Source organism: Aedes albopictus, chromosome 2 (assembly GCF_035046485.1).
Source record: "Aedes albopictus strain Foshan chromosome 2, AalbF5, whole genome shotgun sequence".
In the NCBI taxonomy this organism is placed as follows: Eukaryota; Metazoa; Arthropoda; class Insecta; order Diptera; family Culicidae; genus Aedes; species Aedes albopictus.
Window position 1 is genome coordinate 315,069,620 of NC_085137.1, and position 26,786 is coordinate 315,096,405.

Genomic DNA, 26,786 nt, shown 5'->3' on the forward strand with positions numbered 1-26,786 from the left:
CAAAAACATAAAATCTACATCCCAAACATGCCACCGCCAGATGGGCTCCATGCTGCTTTGATTGCGATTGGGACCTTGCCAAACGAAGCTGTGTAGAAGTTTACTGCTACACTGCTCTGCCATCATGTTACGCGTTGCGGCAAAGGCTGGAACAATCCAAAAGGGTACAGAATTTAAATTATTTTCATAACATTGCTTTGTATGGGGTGATAATATTGAAAACCGAAACCTCTGTAACCGTCGCAGACTTACAAGACCTTCCAGCCAGCAGTGGCCATCGCATCATCGCCACCGACTCCCCATTGACCAAATTGCATCTGAGTTCACGGGTTGTCCATTGCTTCTTATATTTAATTAACGTCTACACCACATTCCGGGCCCACCAAAGGCGCCCTGTCCTACATTCCCAAACAGCCAAACCCAAACGCACCGAAATGAGTCATCTTCCTCTTGGAAAACAACGGCGTCAACTATAACAGCTAGCTAGCTAGAAGCATACAAATGACCTCTTTAGATGACCCTTCTTAGTTCGACAGATTCCAGCCATAAAAGCGTTTAATGCGCCTCAGCGTTGCTCTACCAAACATATCGCCCTTGTCTCGCTGCTAGTTGTCGTTCGTAAGCGACTGTTATAGTAACTAAAATGATCCCATAAAACCATTAATGTTTCACCTCAACGACAACGAGCCGTATAGCTATGGCATAGACAAATAGACGCATCACTTGGAGCTTCATTCCCCAGAACCCAGAATGTAACGTTCTGGTTACAATAACCCGATTGATGGAGAATGTTGGTGAGCATCTTTGAAAGCTAGAATTGAAATGATCGTTGATAGCGTGGTTGATGAAAGTTCCATAATAGCTACGTCTGCTTGTCAGTACCTGTAGTGTATAAGTGTTTCATAATTTCTATTAGCTCACAGTTTTCCCTCCGTGCTTTATTCTCTCTTACAGATAATAGAAATCTCTGAGGAGCAGCCGTTAACAACAATCATAGCCGCCAGTCGCTGTCTTTGGTAGCGAACACACAAACGCACGAGATGCAGCATCTCTGACCAAAACAACGAGATATATGTGGAACAACAGGAGACCAAAGTGTACCGTAATCTAACAACACGCATATCTATTGCCGTAGTGTTTCTTCTCGGTAGTCATCCAGTCAGAATAAAGCTATACCGAGAATGCCAACGTAGTGGTGTGAGTGGAGAACGTTCACAACGAAATTAAACGGTCTTCAGTATGACCGTAATCAATAGGGTAAAGTGAATCACAGATCGGTAGTGTAGTGTAACAAGGTCAATGTGAAATCGAAGAATTTTACAATCGGATGGTAAAGTGGAAACTAGAATAGTCGGAAATTCTACATCCCCGTAGAATAACATCGTAGAGTTTATTCTCAAATTCGAATCGAAGAAAGGAGAAGAAGGAGGGACCGAGGTGATATTTCGTTTTTGGAAATAGGCGATCCCCTTTTTCCCACAACAGCAGCAACAATGAATTTACGACATCAGGAAACGTTTTGTATCATACTCTTGCTAAGTACCGTCAGTATTACCTTCGGGCAGGACTTCCAGTTTGCCAGTGATAAGGAGGAAGATGAAGTGCAGGTGAGTGGATGATTTTCAGTTCATATCATGCTATCCAACTAGTACAGGTCGGACTCGATTATCCGGAGACTCGATTATCCGGAGACTCGATTATCCGGGATTCGATTATCCGGAATTTTAAACTCGATTATCCGGAGTATTTTTTATTGAGATTTTTTTTTATATTTTAATGCAGAAATTCGAAATCGTTAAGGCCAGTGTACACAGGGTCAAATATTTGACAAGGAAAGAACTCAAGAAACAACATCAGTTTGACACTAATGAAAATTTGATCGAGTCAAACAAGATGTTTGAGCATTGGTTTCTTTTCGGACAAATATTTGACCCTGTGTAGTAGCAGCTTAAGTATTATAATACTGTGCTGACCCGAGTTTGAGAGGCCTCGATGGCGTTTTCTCCAGATATTTTCAGTTTTCTGACCAGATTGTGTTAGCTTTTTTTTAACAAGAAAAAGTGTTTTAAATTCTGCATACCATTTTACAATCAATCTTAAGGACAGACTTGTTATAACCCCAGAATGGCCGCCACAATGGCCGACTTTGGCACCTAATCGCGATTTCGATCGCACAAATCTCTTCGTACACAAAAGCAGCGCTCCTGATCTTCTTATTTGAAGCTTATTACAAGTGAACAACAACAGATTAATAAAATGCATTGTTGTTTGAAGCTTGCTTCTTGAGATTTGTGCGTCTGGAGGTCTGATGCACTGTTGAAGCAAAATTTCAAGACGTTTGTACTTTATATTAGTTGATATATTTTGGAATTATATACAAATTACGTAACAAACAAATCTCCCGTTATATTTGAAAAGGGGCAAACAATTTAAAATTTCGTTTCAGCGAAAAGATGCTATATTTGTGTCTGTTTTCAAAATAAAATTTACGGTATCCTTTGAAAACAGACGCCAATCCTGGAATTTCTCAAGCAATGCCTGCAGAGATTCCATCGGATATTTCTTCTGGGATTCCTCTAGAATTTCCAAGGAAAAGTCCTCCAGAGATTTTTGTAAATGATGAATACAGACTTCCAGCAGTTGGAAGCATCCAAATTAGATCAATTCCTCTTGGTATCAATTGGTATTCCTCCAAGAATTCCGTCTTTAGTCCGCCTAGGATTTCTTCAGGAATTTACCTACAATACCACCAGGGTTTCCTCTATAAATTTCCCAATAATTATTCTTGCAATTCTTGGAACAATTTCTCCAAGGATTTTTCTAAAGTTTCCTCCAGAATTTAATCTTGGTGGGGCATAGGAAGTCCTTTAGGGAGGAAGTCCCAAAAGTACTGCTAGAATTTCTCCAAGCATTATTCCAAAAGCTCCTCTTCCTTGAATTTTCTGTAGAAATTCGTGCATGGATTTCTTCAGAGTTTCTTCTAGATATTTCTCAAGATATGTTTAGGGCTTTCTCCAGGAACTCCCTGATACCCGAGTAGAAGAGAATAGGTGTAAAATATTAAACTGAGGTATGCAAAACCTGAAACAATAAATGGTGCCTGTTCTACAATTCAATAATATTTCAAGCAGTCCTCAATACCAAACCAATAACTCATTGAGGTATCTTTGTTAATGACTCAATATCTTATCTTGGTATGATATCTAACTCGTTCCTGCTCGGGTATAGAGCTTCAGGATATTTTCCATGGATTCCTCCAGGGATTTTTCAAGAAATTTTTACAGAAATCTTGTATGAATTACAGTCATTTCCAGAGTGATTCAGAAACTTCTTTCAAACTTCTTTAAGGATTCCTCAAGTGATTTTTTCCAGGGGCAAATCAAGGAATTCCTTTAGAGATTTCTACAAGGATTCCTCTAGCGAGATTGTGATCGTTTTTGTATTAAGCGTGTTTTTGCAGAATTGACATCACCGCTCTCAGTCTACGTGTGTATTAAATACTTAGCGCAGAAGCTCTTTCTGGGTTAGAATACTTTGTAATATAATCCGGGAAGGCAACGAAAACAGATCCACTCGTTGGCCTGGGAAATGCTATTTGTGATGTTTATTTTTATTTGCCGCTCAATTATTATTTTTGATTCAAGCTGCCTACACCTATCGTCTACTGTCTCCTGTTTGTCAGGACACAATTGGGTTTTTAAATTAAAAAAAAAAATATATTGTTTTTTTTTTATTTTATTCAAAAGAGCACCATTTTCTGAGCCACTTTTATTTTGCCAACATAAATTAGAAGATAAAATTGTTCCGCTATAGATAGCAAAAATACATTTATGCAATTCAGTATCATAATTTACATTTTATATAACTCATTTTGGTATCATAATGGCCAATTTTTCCGAACTGGCTCATTATGCAACTGAAATGAGTTGCATAATGGAAAATAGTTGTATAATGTTCATAATGCAACTCATTTGAGTTGCATTATGAAAATTATGCAACTCAAATGGGTTGCATTATGAAAAAATCAGTGCATAAAATTTTGTATGGAACTCGTTGCAAAACTCGATTTTTTCAGCACTCTTCGTATTTATCCAACTCGGCAAGCCTCGTTGGATAAATGTACGACTCGTGCTGAAAAAATCAACCTTTTGCAACTCGTTACATAAATAACTATTCTAATACTACAACCCTATTCATTACATTTTCTCCCGTTCATCAAAACTGACAAAAATAAAATAACCCACACCCCTTCACCAACCCACTTTAATTGTATTGTTTCCTTTGATAGAATCAGGACCTTTTTATGGAGTTCAAAATTCACAAAAAAAACTATGCCGATTTGTCAGCCTAGAAAACAATCAAGTTCCCACTGTGTGCAATATTCTAAAGGAACGCCTATAACTTACGTCACGCTTCACGAGGAGAGGGGGAATTCAACATAGTGCAATGACCAATACAAAAACTTCATTAAAATAGCATGACTAGGAAAGGAAAAAATAAAAATTTTGCGCTACGTAATTTATGGACGTCCCCCAATTCAAATTTCTGGCTACGTCACTTCTTCATGCACATAAAATAACAAAAACATTACTTTTCCTTAAGTTTTTGAATTCCAAATTAATATTTTTTTCGTGATTCGATTATCTGAAGAATTCGATTATCCGGAGTGAAATAAAAATCAATACTCCGGATAATCGAGTCCGACCTGTAGTGTGATTCAGTTGATCGATTGATCCCCACTAGAGAAATTTGGTTATTTAAAATAACTTGTTTTGTATGCGTTCTTAAAAATTGAAAACTGGGTTGACTTGGGCAGAACTTTTTTTCACAATCCAATTCCATTCCAATTCCGTTCTAATTCCGTTATAATTCCATTCCAATTCCATTCCAATTCCATTCCAATTTCATTCCAATTCCATTCCAATTCCATTCCAATTCCATTCCAATTCCATTCCAATTCCATTCCAATTCCATTCCAATTTCATTCCAATTCCATTCCCATTCCATTCCATTCCAATTCCATTCCAAATCCATTTCAAATCCATTTCAATTCCATTCCAATTCCATTCCAATTCCATTCCAATTCCATTCCAATTCCATTCCAATTCCATTCCAATTCCATTCCAATTCATTCCAATTCCATTCCAATTCCATTCCAATTTCATTCCAATTCCATTCCCATTCCATTCCATTCCAATTCCATTCCAAATCCATTTCAAATCCATTTCAATTCCATTCCAATTCCATTCCAATTCCATTCCAATTCCATTCCAATTCCATTCCAATTCCATTCCAATTCCATTCCAATTCCATTCCAATTTCATTCCAATTCCATTCCAATTCCATTCCAATTCCATTCCAATTCCATTCCAATTTCATTCCAATTCCATTCCCATTCCATTCCATTCCAATTCCATTCCAAATCCATTTCAAATCCATTTCAATTCCATTCCAATTCCATTCCAATTCCATTCCAATTCCATTCCAATTCCATTCCAATTCCACCCAATTCCATTCCAATTCCATTCCAATTCCATTCCAATTCCATTCCAATTCCATTCCAATTCCATTCCAATTCCATTCCAATTCCATTCCAATTCCATTCCAATTCCATTCCAATTCCATTCCAATTCCATTCCAATTCCATTCCAATTCCATTCCAATTCCATTCCAATTCCATTCCAATTCCATTCCAATTCCATTCCAATTCCATTCCAATTCCATTCCAATTCCATTCCAATTCCATTCCAATTCCATTCCAATTCCATTCCAATTCCATTCCAATTCCATTCCAATTCCATTCCAATTCCATTCCAATTCCATTCCAATTCCATTCCAATTCCATTCCAATTCCATTCCAATTCCATTCCAATTCCATTCCAATTCCATTCCAATTCCATTCCAATTCCATTCCAATTCCATTCCAATTCCATTCCAATTCCATTCCAATTCCATTCCAATTCCATTCCAATTCCATTCCAATTCCATTCCTTTTTCTATGGTTTATCTATTGGGGTTTCTTCAAAGACTCCCACAGAATTCCCCGAGATATTTTTTCGGGAATTCCGTTGGGATTTTCTGCCGGGACACTAGAATTGATTCTTGCCAGGGATTTCTCCCAGGGTTCATGAAGGGATATTGTCCGGTATTTCATTATGGATTCTTTTATGGGTTTCTTTCGGCATTTTTCCTGGGATTTTTTCAGTGACTTCCTCCAGGATTCATTTCCAAAGTTCTTTTCATGATTTCTAGATTTTCTTCAGGAATTTCTTCTGCGATTTCTACCGAATTCTTGAAGGATCACTCTAGGAACTCTTTGTGAAATTTCTACAGGAAGTCCTCTTCTTCATTGATTCCTACTGGGATTCCTTCAGGTATTTGACCCGAGATTTTTTCTTCTTTTTTTTTTGGCGTCATGTCCTCCCAGGATTCTTTCCAGGATTTTTTCTGGGACTCCTTAAGGTATTTCTTCCGAGATACTTTTACGGAACTTTTTGGGCTTCCTTCCGGGATTCCCTCAATTCCTACCGGGATTTCTTTTGAATTTTCTTCCGGATTTTTTTTTTTTCAATAATTCCTACTGGGAATTTTTCAGGAATGCCTACTAGCAATTCTTCACGGATTTCTCCCGGGATACTTTTGGGAATTATTCCTTCGGGAATCCCTCCCGAGACCCGTTCATTGATTCCTTCCGGGATTGCTCCCAGATTTCTCTGGAGATCCATACAGAGATTCTTTTAAGTTTTTTTTCTCGCGATTCTTCTAGTAGCTTCTTCCTTCTGAGGTTCCTACATTGATTTTTGGGATTCCTTGCTGCATTATTTGGGTATTCCTCCCAAGACTCATTTGACGATTCCTATGAGGAAACCAGTTGATTTTTCAAGTTTCTCCCGTGATTCCTTCGTTGTTTTTTTTCGGATTTGTTTTAAGAATTGGGTTTTTAAAATTTAGAGAAAATCAATGATTTTTATATTTTTAAACGAAAGATCACCTGTTTCTAAGCCTCTATGATTTTTTTTCAGGTTTTCAGAACTTTGTTTTGATACCTAAAATCAATTTCAAGGGGGATTTATTCAAATCACCTTTTGACAGCTGGGTAACTGCTTGACAGTTCCGCCCAGTACAAAACCCGACGAGGGGTGATTCGACAAATCGCTCCCATACAAACTTCAAATTGATTTTTAAATAGGTTCCCGGGCTCCATAAGTTATGAAAATTTGGATTTCGGCTCAGTTTGGCGTGCAGATTCAGAATATGGAATTATCTCAACATCGCTTAAAAAGCCAATTCATCCTGCTTTTTCTTAAGGATTGTTCCTGAGATTTTTTTTAATAGTTCCTTCAGGAATCCTTTCTGGGATTCCTTCCGGAATTCCTTTATGGACTTCTCCTGTGATTTCTTCTGAAATTTCTTTTTGAATTCTTTTTTAGATTCATTCATGGATTTCTTCGGGAGGGATTCTCCCAAAGATTCCTCCAGGATATTCAAAGGGACTCCTTTTAAAATTCGTTCAGAGATTACTCCAAGATTCGTTTACATACTCCACCAGGCATTTATGTCAGGCTTCCTTCAGAATTTTATTTCTTCTTGTATTATCTCTCAGAATTCCCTCAGAGGTTTCTCCCGGGCTTCCTTCGGGAGTCCTTCTGGATTACATTCAGCCATTACTCCCGGGATTACTATATTGATTCTTCCAGAATTACCTTCAGAGATTGCTCCCGAGATTCTTTCAGGGAGTCCTTTCCTTGGGATCTTCTTAAGATTTTTAATTTTATTCTTCCCAGGGTTCGTAGAACTCTTTCAGGTACTCCTCCCGAAATTCATTTAGGGATTTCATCGGGGATTTGTCTTGGATCTTTCAAGCATTCCTTCAGAGATTTCTCTCGCGAGTTCTTCATGGTCTCTTTCCGGGTTTCCTTAAGGGGTTTCACCAAGATTTTTTTCAGGAATTTCTTCTGAGATTTTTTCAGGATTTTTTTTGAAATTCTTTTAATAATATAATTAATAATCACTTTTGCGCCTCTAAACATCAACCGAAATCGCTCATTTTTGCATAGCTCACTTATTTAGATCAGTAGATCACTTTCTACTTGGAAAATCATATGCTGGAGAGATTTTAAAAATAAATCGCACCCTAATATGGGGCAGTATGGTTAAGTATGCCACTAAAAAAAATCAGAAATTGAGAAAAAAAACTTCATTGATGGATTCTCCTGGACATTCCAGAAACATGTGGTGTGGGTCACCACCACTAGGCACCCTTAGCATCGTCTTACAGAATAAAAAAATTATCGAATCAAATAAGAGTAAAATAAATTTTGAAGATAGACATTTCTGTAATAAGCAATAGTAATATAATTATGCCAGTCATTTATCTATCCTTTTTGACTAATTATCATTTTTTCACTTATTTGGAGTTGTCTTGCATCTATACGGATCAGAATATGTAAATAGTATAAAAGTTATGCACAGCAATACCATATACACCATAGACTTCCAACATTTTCTTGAAATCATGTTTATTTTATTGGAACTTAACTAATGATAGCCAAATTTATTTGAAAAAATTATGTTATGAGACACCTTGGACGTTAAAAGATAAGCTCCAATTCCATTCCAAGTTTCCAAATCCATTACAGTTCCTTTCCAACTGTATTCCACTCCTATTCCTATTTCATTCCAAATTCATTCATTTCGATCCCAAATCCATTACATTCTTGAAACAAAAATCATCGGTTTAGATTTAAAACGACATTGAAGAATTGGAAGTTTTTTCGCAGATGTTCCGGATCTTTCGAAGGACATTTAAGCCTAAATTTTTTTGATAACATTCATTGGTCACGAGTATCAATGACTTTGAAAAAAAAATCTTCATGTTCTAGGACAGGGTTTTTCAGATCGTCCACCATGGTGCACTTGATGCACCGTCAAATCTTATCAAATGCACCACTACACCACAGACAAACAGACGTAACACCTAGAACAATTTTCGGGAAAATTCATCGTACGCTTCACACTACTATCACCTGGTGGATACTGGATATATTTTATGAAACACTGCGTTGTACAATATTATCAACGCGCCTCTGGTTGTGAATGTTACAACTATGAAGATTTAAAATGATCGTCAAAAGCGTGGTCGATGGAAAGATCGTAAGTGTTACGTCTGCTTGTATGTGACTACACATTAAACAACTCTGCATTTACTAATACATTCAATAATCAAATATGGCAACAAAAATGATGATAAAAACAATGGGAAACTAGCTTTATTATGACTTTGGAGAGATCTTTGACTGGTAAGAGTTCAAAAAGAAAATCTACCAAGAATCTCGGTTCGAATCGATCAATCCATGTGCTTACAAATAATACCGTTTGGAATCTCCCATATTTAGATCTCGTCAGATATACGAAAACATCTTTTGAAGTAATCCGTAAGGGGTTGTCTCTAACACTAAAAAAATCAGCTACGAATCCATATAGGGTACAAGTTCCACATGTAAAAAAAAAGACAATTACACCGTCTTCGACCTTGCGGCCTCTACAGACTGAACATTACTAACATATGACAACGGACAACACATATATAACACCCAGTGGCCCAATGGAGAATTTTCCGTTCGACGAAAAGTTTTCCCCGACTGGAGTGGGAATCGAACCCACACCCCGAGGCTTACGAGACACCTAAACGACTGACGCCGCTAACCGCTCGGCCACGAAGCCCACCTCACGCTTTCAAATTCAATCTTTTTGATAACACGCAATTACGGTTCCGATTAATTCCGTTTTTTTTTTCAAGCGTGCTCACTTCTTACAAAAAAAAATACAAAAATAAGAAACAAAACAAACAAACAAAACAATCGCATCAATCCTTTGTGTTTAGTAGGATGTTAAATTAAAAAAAAGGTAAAAAATGTTACGTCATATCATCCCATCCTTTCCGTCTAACAATTACCCCAGTCCGTGCTGGTTGTGGGGATGCAGAGGTGCTCTCGCTGTTTAGTAGAAACAACCAGCACACTCTAACATTCCTTTCCCTCCACAACTAACTATAAGGACGAGGCCGGCGCCGTTATTGATCCAAAATGCATGAGCTGCTAAAATTGCACTTTGAGAATAAGTGGAGTGTCCCAGCCCTTATTCATTTGGATCTCAGTGCAATTGGTACCAGCTCAGATCAATCACGGAGGAGCAACCATTGACATGTATAGACAGATTTGTTGGTCGTTGATCGAACCACGGAACAGTTTATATTCAAAAAGATCTTTACGAAACAAAAGTTCTGAAAATTCCTGTTTCAGATCTTCTAGACTCTAGAATCTAGAGGTACTTAGCTTCCAAAAAGGATTAACACTTTTGTCATTCTCAATGATTGCGAGCAGATATTTTAGGGAGAAAAAAATGATACACAGAAACACGTGGTCGATTAACATAATGAGATTTGAATTATGAAAAGAAATCCACGTGTTTCACTGGGAATCGAACCCAAGACTTCCAATTCGCTAGACGGGCGCTTCTTGCCTTCAAGCTACGGAGCCACTTCACCATCTCCGTCCCCTGAAGGCACAGAGCTGAACTCGATTCCACTAATGCACATGGTTTTTTCCTTTTCACAATCCAAATCTCCTTCGGATGGAATTAGATGAACATCTACACGTCCCTGTTTTGTCACAATTCAAAAATAATTCCTCTCGCATTCTGACATTCCCACACATTGCACACAACAGAGAATTGAAGATGTTCAACAAAATACATCCTATGGAGATTTAGATTGTCAGAGCAATCTAAAGTAGAAACATTTAAAGTTTTGCCCTTTCTAAAAATTTCTCAAAAGGTGTTCTAAGAAAATCAAGAATTCATAGAAAAGTTTCTAGAGGATCTCATGAAGTAAATTTATTTCAGGAGAATGTAGCAGTGCAATTTCTAAAAATCTACTATGGATCTTAGTCGGGAATAAGCTTTGGATTCCAAAGGAATTCACCAAGTATCTTACCAAATATCACAATAAATTTTCCATGTTTCCTGGAAAACCTTTGTAATTTTCCTGATTTTAAAGCATCTTCATCATATTTATTTATGAGTTCATCAGAAAACTCAAGAAGATGTGATAATAATTTCACAACGAGTGTGCTTGAAATCTCGGCAAATAAACTTGTTTGAATTTCCAATTGGATTTCCAATGTTTTCAACTGTTAGAAAACAATGTAGATCAAACAATCATTCTATTCCTAGAAAACTTTAATGCGAAATACCTAAATTATTGTCGTTAACGCCAGAAAATTACTTCAACAAAAAATATATGCCCCAGTGAGTGGCATCAGTATACTCAGAGTGGGTCGTCGTTTATATGGAAAAATGAAAAATTCAATGGCATCCCATCGAATCAAAGCTTTTTTGAACCCATTTCAGGACCCAAATAAGTGTGCAAAATTTGGGCACGATCGGTTATGTCTACGTTTTGCGCATCGCAGTTTGAAGTTTGTATGGAGTTTTACATGGGAAAACACACTTTTTTGCATTTTTCTCATAACAAGCTCGAATTATTATAAAACCGAGTAACCGATAAAGTGAAAACATAGCCTAGGGTGTCCTGAAAAACTTTGTCGAAGACCGCGAAGAGATCTGATGCTCATGAAAAAAGTTATAGCGTTGGCATTGCTTGGGGAAACAGCATGATTTTGTTGCTATTGTTATTCCTTTGCATGTTAATACATAAACACATGCATGCGATTCGTTGATTATAACTATTTTCACAAGCATCGGATCGCTTTGCGGTCTTCAACAAAGTTTTTTAGAACATCCTGGGCTATCATTTTACAGTATCGGCTAAAATGTTCCAGACAAACTTTTCCAACTTATGGCTAAAATGCAAAAAAGTACGTTTTCCCATACAAAATCCCATACAAATTTCAATTGCAATGCGCAAAGTGTAGACGCAACCGATCGTGCTCAAATTTTGCACAGATACTCAGGACCCGAAACGGAACCAGAAAAGCTTTGATCTGAGAAAACGATTCGGATGACCTACACTATAACATCCCCATTTTTGACAAACTTTAAATTGCATTCCTTCAAAAAAATGTTATTTTCAAAAAGTGAACCGCGAGAGAAAAGGTTTGAAACTCTCCCATCTCCAGATCACTTTTTGGAATCCTAATGGAATCTTGGCCAAAAAATATTTCTTTCTTTTCTTCCCAGTTCTACGTCAGAAAATAATCTTGAAAGTACGGTATTCTATGAGATCTTGCCATACCACCCACCACGTCCAATATCCTCGTCACAACTCCATCAGCCTCAAAAAGCAAGTGGAAAAACTTTTCACAGACACAAACTTTATGCTAATCCAATTCACTTCTCAGCTTGCGCTGCCGCTGCGTTGCTTCTCGTTCATCGGTCTGCTCGTTTCGATTCATCTTGAAATTTCCAATCAACGCCGAAAACATTCTCCGCCACAAGTCACAACCCGGTAAATCAGCTTAATTGATTCAAAAATCGTTTCCTTCCTTCATCGCCGTCGTCGAGGCGATGATTAACTTTTCTTACGTTCCAATCTTGGCAACGAATGGGGGCAGACAAATCACAGAACTTGTATAATAGTCAGGACAGTGAACATTTCGTTCTGGAACAAACTTTGCGTCCTAAACTTTCGTTCTAAGTTTGATACTGGTTGATGGAAGTGAAACGCTCAGGATATATAAATTGTGGACAACTTGATTGGCATTCCGGTAATTGAATTCAAAAGCCTGTGGACTATGTTCTGATTTCTACGTTTGCTTGAAGGGGTCTTGATACTCTAGGTTTCATAACGATTCCTCCTCCTCTTCTTGGCGTAACGTCCTCACTGGGACAAAGCCTGCTTCGCAGCTTAGTGTTCTATGAGCACTTCCACAGTTATTAACTGAGAGCTTCCTCTGCCAATGACCATTTTGCATGTGTATATCGTATGGCAGGCACGAAGATACTCTATGCCCAAGGAAGTCAAGGAAATTTCCTTTACGAAAAGATCCTGGACCGACTGGGATTCGAACCCGTCACCCTCAGCATGGTCATGCTGAATACCCGTGCGTTTACCGCCTCGGCTATATGGGCCTAAACGGTTTCTTAAGTATATAAAACCATGTTAAACATTAACTGTAAATACACCTCATAGAAATTTTAATTCTTCGAATAAGTGTAATCAGTTTGGTACTTTTTTATTCCACCCTCTATTGCTTATCCCTTGACAGATAAGCGTATTTCGACTATCGCTTGTAATCTTGCTCAGTGTCAGTTGTCCACTGAAGAAGATTACAAGTGGAAGTCGAAATACGCGTATCTGTCAAAGTATAAGCATTAGAGGGTGGAAAAAGTAAAAAACTGATTACACTCATTCGAAGACGGTATTCTGCTTCGAGGGGATAGAGAATTCGGTACAAGATCATAATTTTAAGTGTTATCTAGATTTCAGTTATCGAAACAATAGGCTAAATTATGAGCTTAACACTGTAATAAGTTTTGAAAACTTTCGGATATATCTAAAAGGTACACTTTAATGATTAAAATTCAAAATGTACGTGCAACTTGATAAATTTGACCCATTTTATCTAATTGATTTCCGTGAAGCCATCAAAATTCAATCACCACACGAATTTTATCGACCCTGCTAATTATCAGCAATGATTTGTTTGGACATGATTAATTCGGTTATTTACAACATGTTGATACGCTTCTTCCACTTTCCGAACGAATAAGAAATCGCGGTCTTTCGTTCGGCGGCGACAAATTAGTGCTCGTAGTCGAAGGTAACCAGATACATGGCGTGCGACCTGGACGAACTTCCCGAAGCAAATCCCTAAAAGCTCAGCCATAAAACGCATTAAGATATTCAAATTTATTCCCCAAGAGCCCCCAAGACTGTGACACAACCGCAATCTCTTCACAGCCCTATAATTGTGAGTATTTATTAACGGTACCCGAATGGCGCTGACAGCTTTCTCAGCCGTGGGGTTTCGATCGGAAAAAAATCCCTTCTTGAATGATGAAAATTATTATTGAAGAGGTGTAGCTCAGAAAATGATAAATCGTATTTTTTGGCTTTTCAGTCCGATTGTGAGATCAAAAACAATACTGCAAAATATTGCATGAATATTTTCTGTCTTTTTTATAGAAAATGCTCAGTTTTTTTAACTCTCCAAATATGTTATTAATTTCTTGAAAATGCTAAATACAGTTTTCAGGTACCCTTTACATTTTCACACTCTTTTATTAATTCCCACTTTGTTTTCATTCTCTTTTCTTCCAAACAACAGCCCATGCCAGCGGCCGAATCACTGGATGTAGTTAGTAAAGCACAACCCATCAAATCAATTTACTCTAAGGTAGGTGCCGCCGTGACTGTTACATTGCTTTATAGGTAATTTATTGCTTTCTTATATTTACGTGGGTGTTGCCGCTATCTCCAGTGTCGTTGATGTCGACTGTTCAACTGTGTTGATATGCTCTGATGTTTTATCTTGTGTGAACGGCGAGAACGATGATACCAGTTTTGTGTCGAATTTATACGATGTTGGATGACACTAGCGCCAACCGATGAATTATTATTATTAACTTTATTTGTGAGATTTTCAGACCGTGGCAGACTCCATCCAAATGGAACTTATGCCAGGCCTTATAGTAACAATGAGGATGTAAGCAACTCCGTCAAAAGCTCAACATTGAAATAAGGTGTTACCAAGCAAGTTATATCACTTTAAGACGTAACCCGAGCAGGAGAAAATAGCTGAAGAATAACTAACTCAGGTATGGAAAACCGAATACTAACAACCTGAATGAGGTATTCAGTAGCCCTGCATAAGAGGTAAAATACCTAAAATAATAACTGGCAATACCTAAATTATAATCGGCGATTTTTCCATACAAATAGCGATTTTTCCATAATTGAATAATACCTCAAGCAGTCCTCAACACCAAACCAATAACTCGTTGAGGTATTTCATCAATACTTACAAAATACCAAAAAAGTTATTTTCAATACCTGGGTAACCGACCAATACCTTGTCTTGGTATGATACCTGACTTTGGTATGCTCCAGTTATGTGGTATGTAGTTATTCATTCCTGCTCGGGAATGCATCACATGCAGCCCAACGTATGTTAGTGCAAAGGGCCACAAAACCCTTACATTGCGTGGATGCTCTCAGTTAATAACTGTCTTAGTACTCGTGGACCACCACTAAGTTGAGGAGCAGGTTTTGTTCCAGTGGGAATTTTACGCTAAAAAGAAGAAGTAGATCTGCCATAGCTGCTTGAACTAGTACAATAAGCATCACAAGAAAGCCGATCTCGTCCATGATTTTCCGGAGCTCTATGCGGTCGACCCGAGCAAAGGCGGATAACAAAGTGAGAGTTTGATGAACCTCTAAACATAGATTCCGCTTTCCACCTTCAATACGATTACGTACGAAAGCGTAGCCAATCTCCCTCAAACTAAGTCCCGTTGGTATAGGGGCTATCGGCTGCTACCGGAAATCACTCGTTCAGGGTTCGAGACCCGCTGGACGCAATGGTTGAAAACATGGGTTGTAAATCATAAGAAACTTTTTTCAACTGCTGACGATGTCAGTAAAGTATTAATTTAATTTAATGACTTTTTATTATCGGGATTTTCTGCCCGAGGCAGGTTCATCCCCTCAGTAAAGTAGATTTTTTTATAATTTGGTCGATAAAATAGCTCCGAATGATAAAAAAAAGTTATCAATAAACTGTCTTGTTTCATGTAGATGACTAAATGTAATGTTGAACAAAATATGGTACAACTCAATAAGTTATCAACTTGAACTCAATGATAACTTAACTTCTTATCATTTTGGTATTCGAGGAGTAAATTTGAGTAATCATTTTTGTTTGTTGGCTCTTAATTCATCCTCAATTATCAAATGAATCCCGGGTTGAGCTGAAATATTGACAATCAAAACGTTATACATATTGGTTTGATTGATATAAGAGATGAAAGACGCAACAAACACGTTTGATGTAGACGAGTAGAATGAACCACTCTTAAGCCAACTTTAGCTTAAGAAACTGTTATTCAGCTAGTTCTGTTACTATGAGATCTGAGAATGATATCTGAAAATGTTCCTGGAACATCTGAACAATATCAAAATTTGATATTTCAAGATCAAACGAATAGCTCGCTGCTATTGGTTAGGTCTTACAAAATCTTAATATGATATGATGATGATGTTCCAGGAGTAAATTTTTGGATTTTCACATTTGGATATCACTTTTTGATCTCCATATCAAAATATGCTATTATTGAGCTATTTTCCTCTACTCGGGATGATTACCCCAGGTAATAGAACTTAGTTTCATTTTGTTATCCGCCTTTGCTCGGGGATACAGACGTATGCTGCCTCGATGAACAGGCGATGCGTTGGGATCTTAAGGATTTATCGTACGCTGACGATCTGGATTGTTATCAATCGGACGTGGACAAAGTTGGCTTGATAATATTTCATGTCCGTATAACGTTATAGACGACTGCAGGTGTTCATCTAAAAGCACTCATTCAGAATACCACAACACTTCCATTGTCTCAAACTCCACTTCCTTCAAGTAGCGTTTCTCCCAAAATAGATGGGTCTACTGCTTTCGTTACTCTTTGTATCATTCCATGTTCTGCCAGGTTCCGTGCTGCAGCATTACAGTCCACGCTGCATTTTTCTCCTCCAGAACTTCTTCGCACTCTTCGTCTAAACAATTATTTCGTCAACTCTTGCCCCATGTGAACAATATGAATTTCTATATTTTGATGATAAACTGTACGATTTCATACATACCAAGTGCCCAAGCAACACACATGTTATAATAAAGTTACGACAGCGCAAGTTTTGGTTGTATAGAAGTTTATTTTACGTAATTCTAATATTGTGTTAAAATAACGTAAAATAAACTTCTATACAACCAAAATTTGCGCTGTCGTAACTTTTATATAACATGTGTGTTACTTGGGTGGGGTTTGCGATCTTTCATTACATCCGGCGAGAATGCGGGGCGGGTGCTCCCGATAGACTAGAGATACCTTCTGAGCTTTCTATCGCAAGTACCTTTTCATCGCCGGTGTTGTCACCATCATTGATTCCAGTTGGAATTTTCTTGTTTCGTTGCCGAAACTTCCGGAGGATGATAAGTTATATTCAAATATTGAGCTTTCTCCAACTTTTGTCAAAACTGAACTTCTCCACCGCACCGTACTTGATCATAGGCCAATCGCTCTCTGTAACATGGTTGCCAAATGTAGTATTCCGTAAAAGACGTGTTGTTTAGTTATGGTCTAGTACACAAGTGACGTTTATTCAAGTTGCTCCTAAATCATAGCCTACTACATCTCTCCTTATCTTTAATAAAATTGTAATGCCAATTCGGTATAATTTTACACAAACTATAACTATGGAAATGTAAATAAGTAATTGTATCTTCATAAAATTGCTACTATCCCTTATGCTAGTTTTATTGTTCTTTTCCTCATCTGAGAAGGTAACTGATTATTTGATGTATTTTCATGACGCCCGCCGATTCTCCAATTTTCTTTCTGGCAATTTTCGACAGGATTTAGCCTTGTTGCTTGGAAGTGGTAAGGATGCGTTCTTGAATCTGTTCATAAGAAATGTTTACGTGAATAGATCAACATCAAAACATATATAACATTGCAATATACTTAGCCATTCTCTTTTAAACCTTCTTTAAAACATGTTTTATTTATTTATTTATTTGTTTTACCATTTCGTTCACTTCATTCTTCATCCGCCTTTACAACGTTTCTTCGTGACTTCATTACCATTTTCATTCAACCTTGATTTCTGAAATTAAACTTAGAAAGCTATCTCGTGTGATGAATGTATATAGAATAAACTATTAAATGTGCTCAAATATGTCTCGTTTTGAATTTTCATTATAATAAAACTTGTTTGTCTTATATATGTATAATAGGATGTCTGTGGAATACTGCCATCTCATAGTAGACAGCTACAACTAATCAAAATCATAATTTTCCCAAAATGGTGATGGGCAAGTACAAATTTCTTACTTGTGTTTTATTCAAGAAATTAATTAATTATTCAAGTATGTAATTCAATATTATAATTTTATGCTTCTACTTCAATCAATGATACCGACAAACATTCGATTTCTTACTGAATCGGCTGAATTTCCACGATCTCCCTGCGTTTGAATTTTTACAGAAATGGACCAGGATTCATTTGATTTCTCTTCATTTCATGTGGAGAAGTAGACCGGAATCAATGTTCCCTTTACTCTCTTCTATCAACCCAGGAGCGGACCGGACGATCTGTTTTTATTCCTTCATTCCATACATGAAATGGACCGAATTCCCACAGTCTCCCTACATTCCTTTAACAGAAACGGACCGAGATTTCCTTATCCCCTTCGTTTCTTATGGAGAAGTAGACCGGAATCAATGTTCCCTTTACTCTCTTCTATTAACCCAGGAGCGGACCGGACGATCTGTTTTATTCCTTCATTCCATACTTGAAATGGGCCGAATTTCCACAGTCTCCCTACGTTCCTTTTACAGAAACGGACCGAGATTTCCATATCCCCTTCGTTTCTTATGGAGATGTAGACCGGAATCAGTGTTCCCTTTACTCTCTACTTATCAACCAGGAGTAGACTGGATGATTTGTGTTATTCCTTCATTTCATTTTAGAAATGGACCGAATGTTCATAATCCCTGAATCAAACCAGGATATTCACATCCTCTTTGTTCGTTATGGAGAAGTAGACCGGAATTACTCAAAGCATTCCCTTTACTCTCTACCAGTAATACTTAAGCAGATTAGACTACTAATGTTCCTTCATTTCTTTTTAGAAATGGGCCGAACTTTTACATCTTCATATTCATATACTTAAATGATCCGGACTCCTGCAACCTCTCTGTTATTTTTTAGTTCTTCCTTTTTCCTTTTTACTTTTATTTGTTCTAACTGCTGCAATTTTTTCTAATCATCTTATTATATTTATTCAAGGCCGTATTTTTCCAATATCCCTACATTTCTTATTTCCGAAACGAAACAGGATTTCTTAATCTTCTGCGATTCATGTAGAGATGTAGACCGGAATTACTCATCATTCCCTATACTCTCTACTGGTATCTTAAAAGCTTGCCAGACAAACATTCAATTCATCTTCATTTCATACTAGAAATAAATAGAGCTTCTATAAACTCAGCAAACTGTTTTTTTTTCAGTTAAACGGGCTTGGATTTTCGTATCTTCTTGTTTTTTAAGGCTCAAATAATCATCATTCAATCATCAACAATCATCAATTTTTCAAAATAAAAAACGTAATTTAAAATTATTTCACTGTTATCCAGATGGTGAAGAGAGTACAGTGTTCAATTTTAAATTATATTAATTGAGTTTTCAGCAAGAAAACTGCTTTTAAGTTTTTGCTAAACGATGATGGTTTGTTTCCTCTAAGCATCATCTCCTTTACTTTTTGTTTAAAGTAGATTTCCAAGCTTTACATTTGCATAATAAGATTCTTATGTAGTTCTGAAGTGTCAAGAACCCTCACGAATGTATTTGCCTCAGCCTTATTTAAGCAATCAAGAGTTATACAGAATTTGACTTTGTTTCTAAGGAAATTTGTTTTTCCCAATCTAGACATATCTGAGTATATGCTTATTGCTCAGCTTTCCACTTAAAATTCATCATCCAAATAATATAATTTATTCTTGCAGTTGTTTAGATTCTTTTCACTTTTTTTATTCCGTTACAATATTTTTTTTTCGAAAAACTGCGTTTTGATTTCATTAAAAATAATAATAAAAAATAACTACCAATTGATCGGACGATCATTCGCGAATTTAGCACAAACCTACAAATGTCATTTATATTTTTTTTTTAATTTTTTTAGTATCTTTAAATTACTATTTAACTACAACGTGAACATCGTATCTGTTACTCATATCAGCTTGTAAATATAGTTAATCAAACTTCTAAACCCCGTTCAATTAATTTACTAAATTGAACTAAACCTCAGTAGCGTCTGTAGAACTATCAATGAAAATATGCCCTTTTTATTCGATCATCAAAAATCCTTTCTTTTGAAGCGAATAACTCTGCGTAGCAAATGTTAGTTATCATAAGAAAATAAAAGCAAACCCACTCTCCCACAAAGTTATTGTACTGTACATATATACCTTTTATGGTGAACGTGACAAAGACACAATCAATCAATGTCACCAACATCAGTTTTCATTTTAGTAATTAGCTCAACTTTTTTTTTATTTGAATGATTTATTAACCAACAAACCCACAACTCAGCTAGTCTATTTCCGCTGTATATATTCAAGCGTGAAACTTGTTTTAACGGTCGTTATGATTAGAAAAATGTTATTAATTAGGATAGTTAGTACATTTCTATAACGAAAATGTTGTTATTAAAGATTCTCTTTTTTTTAACAAAATTGAAAAAATTCAACATGATGATGTCTGAGATATCCCTTAAGAGTTATGTTATTCTAATTAAGAGAACCGGTAATTTGATGAAACAATTTGGATATTATTAGATAACTATTAGATTCATTTAAAAAGTCTAATACTGAACGAAGATGTCATGTTGATGAATAGTATTAAATGTTTACGCAATAAGATTGCAGATCAATCGTAGAGTACATCTTATGCTTTAAATCGATATTGCACCACTTCCATTATATGCTATTTTCCAAATTTATATTTTACCTAAACAATTTAAATTACTCATTAAAATATATTAAACAAACAAATGCACTGATCGTCCAAAATAACCGTTACGACAATGTTGTGAGCTGATCCGTCACTTGGCAACGATGTCAATAATTAGGCAAATTCTTACATGTGGCTTGTAAATAGTATCAACATCCAATGTTAAACAACTGGACTAAACAAAAACCAATCCTGGTCATATAAAATATACATACTTATTCCCAGTAGAACAAATGAAGCTTATTCTAAAGCCCAAACTAAAGCTTTCATGTAAGGATCCATGTTCAACATAAACAAGTCGAAAAGTAATGAAATGCACCTTCGCCATGCCGTATTGAAACGCACGTACATATTGAAACGCACGTCCCAACAACATAAAATGAACCGTATTACCTGTTGCCAGTTGTTGATACTCAGCCCATGAGCTACCTCATCTAATCGTTCTTCAAAAGGATGTTCAAATCTGCCAACCAACAACTCAAACATCTGGTGAATCCGCATCGTTGATTGTATCTTCGCTAATGCTTCCCTCCAGCAGCTTATCAGTTTGTCCTTTAATTATGATCGTTGAATTCCTCCAAGCACTGCTATTTCCGTACCTCAGTCCAGGGCTCCATCCGAAAACAGCTTCCAAAATTAATTCATCGTCGTCGCCAATGTAGTATTCCGTAAAAGACGTGTTGTTTAGTTATGGTCTAGTACACAAGTGACGTTTATTCAAGTTGCTCCTAAATCATAGCCTACTACACCAAATATGGTAGATATGTTTCAATTCGAATGCATTTAAACTTGTTTGAAGACATTTTATTTTTGTGAAGATATTTTGAAGACATTTCAAACTATTTGAAGACTTTCAAAGACAATTTAAAATAGGATGAACTTTTAAGCCTAAATCTAAATTTTAGACGAGAAAAATAACTTCATGCAGACTTTGATGAATTCTTACAGAAAATTGAAGAAAACTATATTCCTAACACATTCTATTGGATATGATATCAGTAAATGCTCATAGAATTGACGGAATTCCCTGTATTGAAATTTCGCCAGAATACTTGATTCAATTTTTTTCTACAAACACATTCAGGTATTTCAGCCGCCATTTTTTTTTTCTAGAAATTCAGTCAGGACGTACTGAAGGTCCTGGATATTTACCAAGAATCTTTCATTAGAAAATCCATCAGAAATTATCTCAGTAGTTGCAGAATAATGTTTCCAATTTTTGTTTCTAGTCCAATTCAAACTCCATGGAATTTCATCGTGAAATTCCTCCAGGTATTTTTCAAGCTTTTTAGCATCCTTGGAGAAAGCCGCTTTGTGGCAATAACAACCACTAAACTGTTTTCAAATTTGTTTCCTGGAGAAACACCCCACAACCGCTTCTTGAATGTGTTTTGTTATCTCTCACATCAACTGGTTCGATAACCGAGTGGCTATTACAAGTTTCTTGTTTCGATACTGGTTGCCGGTAGAGTCTTTTGGTAAAATTTGTAAAATTAAGAACATCATATTTTTGAATTGAAACGAAATACTGTCTGTACAAATTTAGTGGCGTTGACCCTGCAGAATAATAATTCCAACTGCAAAGCGGCTATCAAAGTTTATCAAAGGATCTCTCAAAGCATCTTAAACTTAGGTGACGCGATTCCCCGGTCTGTTATCACCTTACTTTTGGCAGAACAATCAAAATCTGCTTGCAAATAGTTGAGGAGTCACGAAAGAAAGCTTGAGAATCTATGTTTTAAAAAATTCTTTAAGGAAGAACTTCATAAAGTTTCCCAAATCAGTGTTTTTAAATTGCCAGAAAGTCTAAAAACAATTCCATAAGTTCTTCAAGGAATAGTTTCTCCAAGAACTTCACGAGGTGTTCCTTCAATAGTTTTTAGCTTCTTAAATGATTTCTCCGTAAGCTTCTGCTGGTGTTCCTCCAGGAATTCGTTTGGATGTTCTAAAACCTACAAGGTCGGCCTAAAGGTTCTTTACATCATCAAGTAAGAATTTTAAAAACACTACTTGAGCTTCTCATGACTTTGCCCCAGAGGTTTCTTTGAAAATATTCTAGGATTTTCTCCATCAGTTTATATAAAATTACTCAAAATATTCATCCATAACTTTTCCACAGTACGTGTTTGTGAAGGAATTATAAAAATTTTACTTCAATTTCTCAGGAATTCCACAATGGTTGCTTTAGAAATGTTTCTATTATTTTCTCAATAATAAACTTAAGAATGAGAATTCCTCAATATGTCCATCCAGGATTTTCAAACGGAATTTCTTCTTTTCCAACATTCTATTAATTATTTATTCTAATTCCCTCGGAAGTTAAGCAGTCGTTTAGAAATTTTTTTCATGAGATTATTCACAAAATAATGTAAGAACTCCTTGAGTATTTCTTTCGAGAATTCCATCAGGAGTCATTGTAAGATTTTAGTGCGTCGACTAATCTCATTATTTTTCCACACATTTCTTAAACTCACAGAAACAGTCCTCCCCGCTTAATTTGTGCAACGGTGTCAATCTGGTTTCCACCATTTGGCTACCAAGATATTGGAAGCATTCAACATTCTCCACTGCTTGCTCAGCTACCGTAAAGCTTAAGAGTTGACCGTATTTACATCCAACCACAAAGTCTTGTCTTAGTTTTACCTCACTCCAGAGATGATTCGGAATCTGACAAAACCCCGTTGTTCCTCTTCCCGGAAATGCCTTGTACTGTGCTTCAGTGCGGCCGACGATTTCCTCTGGGATATCCTTGCACCCTCATGTTTTCGCGATTGAGACGGTCCAAAGCTTTCTCTTAAGGACAGACTTGTTAGAATCCCAAAATGGCCGCCGCAATGGCCGACTTTGGCACCTACTCACGATTTCATGCCCACAAATCTCTTCGTAAACAAAACTGTTGTTTGAAGCTTGCTTCTTGAGATTTGTGCGTCTGAAGTTCTGATGCACTGTTCAAGCGGGATTTCAAGACGTGTGTCCTTAACACCGCTCTGAGAGACTGTTGGTCATGCTCCACGATGCTGCGGAACGTTACGATCTGGTCAAACTGGATTATTCCGCTCTGAGTCCTGTCTGCTGTCGTTAGAGAGTTATATCAATCTTTAAATAATCGTTTTACTTTGCGAACAATATGGTCAGCAACATGAACTTCACACTGTGAGGCATTAGTTGGTTACTGTAAAATAAGATCGAAAAAGACACCCCAGTAAGTTACAATGGGAAGGATATATTCTGCTCACTACTCAGCTAATGTGAAGATGCAGTGCTGGTCACTGTCATCGCTTGATTTACTGGAACGTGTTAAAGAAAATTCAAGTACCTGAGATCTTGTTATTTCTAGGTCGCTTAGCAGTTTTGCGTTGTACCAGTATCATTACCATTTATGTCAAAACTTACCCAAGCTACCATTAATATGTATTTTAAATCAGCAAGTCTAACAAAGATATTTCTATTTATTTCTCACCATTTCCAGGAAAAAACGCAATGTCCGCCTTCGCAGAGCAGGATCATGCTGTCGCTGGTGCTCCGGTCGCACAGTTGGGACGATATCGTCGAAAAGAAGCGCCAGAAAGCCGTCAACAAACTGTCCAAGTTCTTCCTGATACCGAAGGTAGGTTCAAGTTGCTTTGAAAGCATTCCTTGTCTCAAATCAAATCACGAAACAAATAGTTTTCAATAATTTATTGGATTTGCACCGGAAACATGCTTCGGGTGGGCAGGGCGAGCAGCAGCGATAGTACAAACTGATTCGATTATGTCGTCCACGTCAATTCGTTCCCACTAATATTAAGTGATAACTATCATTATTGGCGCGATGGTTTCCCTCGGCAATAGAGCGGACTAAACGTCTCCAACAACGAAACGCAACGTCTTTGACACGCACGCGTGCCTCCACTAATGGACTTCATCTATTAATCATGATAAAACCGGGCATCATCCAATTTTCGGTGTCTCTAATATTCCAACGCAGTGAAACCGCAGCGGAAAACCCTCTCGAGATCAAACGAAACGTTAGTGGTGAACTTATCACCAATTTCGAGGTTGCTTCTTTGGTATGGCTGAGTTGTCTTATTGATCGAAACTCTCCGTATCTAAATAGTCTTAAGGTGCCATTTGACTGTTTGCTATGATGACCAATAATTGGCCAAACAGGGACAACAAATGACCAAATAAAAATAAATATATTATTATACAGGTATTTTCCGTTTTTATCAACACGGTCCGCGATTTTCAGTTGACAAAAACGGAATAGTGATAAAAACGGAATAATTTTCTTTAACAAATATATTTTGCAATATTTTTATACAAATTGGACGATTTCCTGTTGAACACATTCCAAAAGTAAAAATATGATGATATGTCATGAAATTTAATTGTTTTTGATGTCTTTTAGCACTTCTCGGTTGCATAGTTCGAATTACAGTTTTATGACTACGACGTCGAAAAGAAGTTTTCACCACCATCTTAACAGATTCCTATGAAAGTTTCAACTAGGATACTACTTGATAATTCATGGGCTTTAACTCGTAGCGGTGAGTCTACGCCGAATGAAGCATTCGCCTCCACTAGTTTCGGTCCTGGGCCAATCGCTTCCAGTCACCTTCAACGTTTAGAGCCCTTAGGTCCTCCTCAACTGCAAAAAGCCACCGTGTTCGCGGCCTACCACGAAGCCGACGGTCCCTACCTGGTTCTCTGCTGAATATGGTTTTAGCTTGTCATTCCTTCGGCATACGAACTACGTGACCAGCCCACCTCAGTTTGCCGTGTTTTATTCGTTTCACTAGGATACTTTTAGGATTCACTAGGATACTTTTAGAAAATCTTCAGGAAATTTTCTAAGCAATCACTTGTATTTTCTCCAGAATATTGGATTCTTCAAGAAGCACCTCCAGAATTCTTGTAGGTTACCTTGTGCCATGCCGCTTGTTTATCTTTTGGAATTCTATAGGGCGTCATCCATAAATGACGTAGCATTTTTAGACGATTTTTGACACCCTTCCCCCCTCGTAGCCTATTTTCCCATACTTAAAACATGGTTCGTAGCATAATCAGCGGCTCCCTCCTCTCTCCTAAAATGCTACGTCATTTATGGATGGCCCCTAAGAATTTGTAGAGAAAAGAGGTTCTGCCCCTTATGATTTCTTCAGAAATCTCTTCTCGGATCAACCTAGATGTCTCTTTTTAAATTTCTCCTGGAGTTCCTTCGGGAATTCCTTCAAATATTGGAATTGGAATTTATTAACCATACTTATGCATTATGTTGGGTACAGCTCGCTGACGTTGTGTACGGTATGGGTCTGGAATGGCCCTAATGCACAAGGTAGGCTAAGAAAAACATTCTGGGATTTAACCTAGGTCCTAGTTCATCAATTAATCCAAGAGTTGCTTTGGAGATTCACCAAGATGTTACTTTTGAAAGATGGGAGTTTCTCCGTTTCTTCAAAAATTCGTACGAGAATTCTTCCAAGACTACTTTCTGAAACCCCTCCGAGATTTTTTTTTCTAATATTCTCCAGCGGTTCTTTCTGGGATTTCTTCAACAGTTTTTTGTGGAATTTCATCAGAAGTTCTATCTTGGATTCTTTTAAGATTTTCTTATGATATTTTTTGACTTTGTTTTGGTATTTATGCACAGTAGAAACATCTACACCTTCTGGAACTTCCGCAGATTTTCCAATACGATTCTATCTTTCATCTTTGTTATTTCCTCATGATTACTAGATGAACCAGCCTTGCGCTGAAAATCTCTTTAATAAAGATAATATTGCAATAAAAATTATCCCCGATTTCTTATTGCGTTTCCTGGGAATCTCTCAGAAGTTTAGTCTAGTAATCTTCCAGGAATTTTTACTTAAAATCCCCCAGAAGTTTCTTCAGGGATGATGTTCTGTATAGAAATTTCCGGGGAGTTATTCCTGACGATCCTCCAGAAGTTCCTTGTGGGAATCCTTGAGAAATTTCTTCTAGGAGTCCTGTATAAGTTCTTTCAAGAAATCATCCAATTGTTCCTCGAGGGATACTTTCTGAATTGATGGGATTTCTGTAG

General features: G+C 37.0%; 1 protein-coding gene across 13 annotated transcripts in view; it reads left to right on the forward strand.

Moving 5' to 3' along the window:
* LOC109420851 (uncharacterized) overlaps nt 1–26,786 on the forward strand; it is a 436,654-nt gene that overhangs the window by 317,568 nt on the left and 92,300 nt on the right. For all 13 annotated transcript variants that reach the window (XM_062852293.1, XM_062852291.1, XM_062852289.1 and 10 more), the window contains 3 exons: nt 955–1,607; nt 14,289–14,357; nt 24,213–24,350. In XM_062852293.1, the coding sequence (XP_062708277.1) occupies nt 1,494–1,607; nt 14,289–14,357; nt 24,213–24,350 (321 nt within the window). In that variant the 5' untranslated portion in view covers nt 955–1,493. The remainder of the gene's footprint in view (nt 1–954; nt 1,608–14,288; nt 14,358–24,212; nt 24,351–26,786) is intronic.